This window comes from Bidens hawaiensis, unplaced genomic scaffold, assembly GCF_021521415.1.
Source record: "Bidens hawaiensis isolate Kalapana, Puna unplaced genomic scaffold, B.hawaiensis_p1.1 tig00048395_1, whole genome shotgun sequence".
Lineage (NCBI taxonomy): Eukaryota > Viridiplantae > Streptophyta > Magnoliopsida > Asterales > Asteraceae > Bidens > Bidens hawaiensis.
In genome coordinates, this window is record NW_027498675.1 from 67,178 (window position 1) to 70,190 (window position 3,013).

The following is a 3,013-nucleotide window of genomic DNA, read 5'->3' on the forward strand; positions in this document are numbered from 1 at the left end:
AAAAGCTAGTTAAATCATAAAATGAGGGTTCAGATTTTTCAAAACTTAATTAGGTATTATGTTTAAAAAAATGATTTAAGATGTATACAGAACTTTAAATTCATAAAATGAAAAAAATATGTTGGCCGATTCCAAGTTTCAAACCGTAAGCCGCCAAACTGTAAAGCGACAATATAATATTTTGTCGGTCAGTTTCAACAGTTTATGAACACAACCAACAACAGAAAAGTGCATATATTAGAGGATTACACGTCTCCAGTGTCACCTAACACAACCAGTTTTAAAACTAAACACAACCTTAACATACTTTTAGTAACAATATTAATACAGTAAAACATCTGATTAGTCCAACAAGGTGGGTTAACTCCTAGAAGTTAAGATAAGTCGAAAGTCTTGTCACCATTTCCTACAACCTTAGTGCAGATACGGGGCCTGGTACTGGTAACCGGTTGCAAAATAGTGACCATGGTTAGGAGCCATGTTGTAAGCCGGTGCACCCATATACTGAGGAATGTGAGTCTCAACTGGAGCCGGGTAGCCATAGGTTCTGTTGTCATACACGTATTGCGTTGGCGGTCCATACCTGTTATCTGTCATCCTAGTACCATAGAAGTTCTTGTCAGCAGCAAAGTTAGTGTTGTTTCGGGGTGTAATAATGCCATTGGCTCGGGGTCTTTTGGGTTGAGGTTTTGCAACTTCTGCGGCTCGTTTTTTGTCAGCTTTTGCTTTCTCAAGCTGAAGGATCCTTTTTTGAAGCGGGCCCGGTGGGTATGCGTCTTCAAGCTTGTGGTCTCCAATAGACTTGATAACCGCCTTTAGTGCATGCAATTCTCTCTCGCTGACATCATTCTACAATTTGAATATTTGAACATATTAATGTAAAGTAATTCACGAGTATGATGTAAAAAATTTAAGTTATAAAATGAGGAACAAACCTGTGCGGATGGAGACATGTTTGCTGATTTGATGGCTGATGGGACCCGCCTTGACTCAGTCAAATATGATTTCAATATTGAAACTGGAGAGAACTGTTTAGTGAGCTCAAATGCAAATGCTAAGTTAACAGCATCAATATGCCTTCCACTATTCACCAACACATCAATTACACCTAACAAAAGATAATATAAGAAAAGGAAGTAATGACTCAAAAGTTAAACTTACAAATTTTCACAATTTGGATATAAACTTGGTAATCTTGTTTTTCATCAAAACAGAGTTAAGATTAGTTTTGTAATAATATAACTTGCATAATCATATTAAACACATTCCTTTTTATAAAATTTAAAAAATAAAATAAATTAAAATATGCTTGTGGGTCAACCCGCTTTGACCTGCCCATATTGTTTCGATATGAGAAATAGGCTTGTAAATGGGACATGTTCATGTTCATTTGTTTAACTCTAACCAACCAAACAATCCGAACAATTAAACGAATAGGGTTTTCTTGTCCGTGTTCGTTAAGAAAATGAGTGTGTCCGCGCTTGTTTAATAATAGTATAAACAGAGAGTTCAAAAGCATAAACAAAAACAAACGAACAAAAATAACCAAACATAGGTGAACAAACATAACCCAGCAAACAACCATTAACATTAAACATGAGCATCAATTCAATTTGCCAGGCTTAAAACATGAATAAAACTGGACTCAACTGTATTGTGTTTAAAAAGTTTAACTGGATATATGAACGAACGTAAAGTAACAAACATAAATGCACGTAAACGAATGAACATAAAACAAACAGACAAGACATGTGTTCATGTTCGTTCATTTACAAAACACTTTATCAAGCGTTCTGTTCTTTAATAAAAACAAACCTGGTATCTTGTCTGACAACCCAAGGAAGCGGCATAGATCAGCAGTCTGGCGGCGCCGACACACCATCGGTATCAATTTAGCCAAATCTTCTTGAGAATATTCAGAATCAATGCCAAAAGTAGCCACAAGTTGCAAGAAAGCATGAGCTTCCAAAGAGTTCCCATTACTAGCATCCACATCAAGATCATCCAACTTTGGGTTCCATTCATCAGCAATGACCCGAGCCCGTTCCTTCACGTGTTTAGAAACAACCTTTGAAACATACTTGTCACCTACACTGGTTAACAAAACGCTAAAACATTCCATTAACATAATGCACGTCCTTCTTTGACCTAAAAGGTTGGAATCTTTCTTCACGTCCTCTGATGACATGTAGAATCCACTTAAGGAATCCAATACCAGACCACCGGGATCGGTTGAAGCCTTCAATGCAACCGGGATCTCCTCTTTGATAGAGGAAAGATTCTTCCGGTTATCTGATATGAACGTGTGGAGTCCTTTTGCATCATTCTCTTCACATAACTTGGCAAGTTGAGGGTTTGATAGTGCCTTCATATCACTTTCAGATAACTTTTCAATATCAATAGTATCTTCTTCAACGACGGGATCGGCCTCAGTGATTCCATTAATGCGTCTGTTAATGGCAGCGACAGCGGCGTCTCGTTTATCTTGGAGTCGTTCCAGTGATGCTTCTTCTTTGGCGGTTACAGCTGCTTGACGTTTCTCGAGAACCTGTCGGGATTGAGTTGTCTTTAGTTCAAATTCTTTTTCTTGGTCTTCCAGCTCGGTAAAACGCCTTTTTAAGGACTTCTCAAGCCCATGGAAATGATCCTCAATCTGTTTCCATTTGAGGTTAAGGGTTACGGCTCGGTCACTTTCCAGCTCAGCAAATGCTCTCTGCAGTTGTTGGATCTTAGAGGTTGTTGACTCCAGGAGTGAAGCAACAGATTTTGCATCTTCCATCGTGTTGCAGAAACTGTAAAATAAACGGAAAAATTGACCTAAAATCACCTCTTTCTACATAGCATGAATATACAATACATACAGAGCATAAAACCCTACCTAAATTGTTGTAAAAGAGTACCAAAACCCTAACCCTTAATAAACCGCATCCCAACAAAATAAAAACTGAAATTAGGAAAAACGAAAGGGAATTTGTTGGTAAAATAAAAACCCTAATAATTTGGGTAGAAAAGT

The 3,013-nt window shown here is 37.6% G+C and overlaps 1 protein-coding gene across 1 annotated transcript; it reads right to left on the reverse strand.

Moving 5' to 3' along the window:
- Positions 1-218: 218 nt before the first annotated feature.
- LOC143597513 (FRIGIDA-like protein 3) lies at positions 219-2,790 on the reverse strand. Its single transcript, XM_077075997.1, has 3 exons — positions 1,816-2,790; positions 936-1,108; positions 219-849 (listed from the first exon to the last, which is right to left on the reverse strand). Exons 1-3 carry the CDS (start codon positions 2,777-2,779, stop codon positions 415-417), a joined length of 1,572 nt encoding a protein of 523 aa, XP_076932112.1. The 5' UTR covers positions 2,780-2,790; the 3' UTR covers positions 219-414.
- Positions 2,791-3,013: the final 223 nt, after the last annotated feature.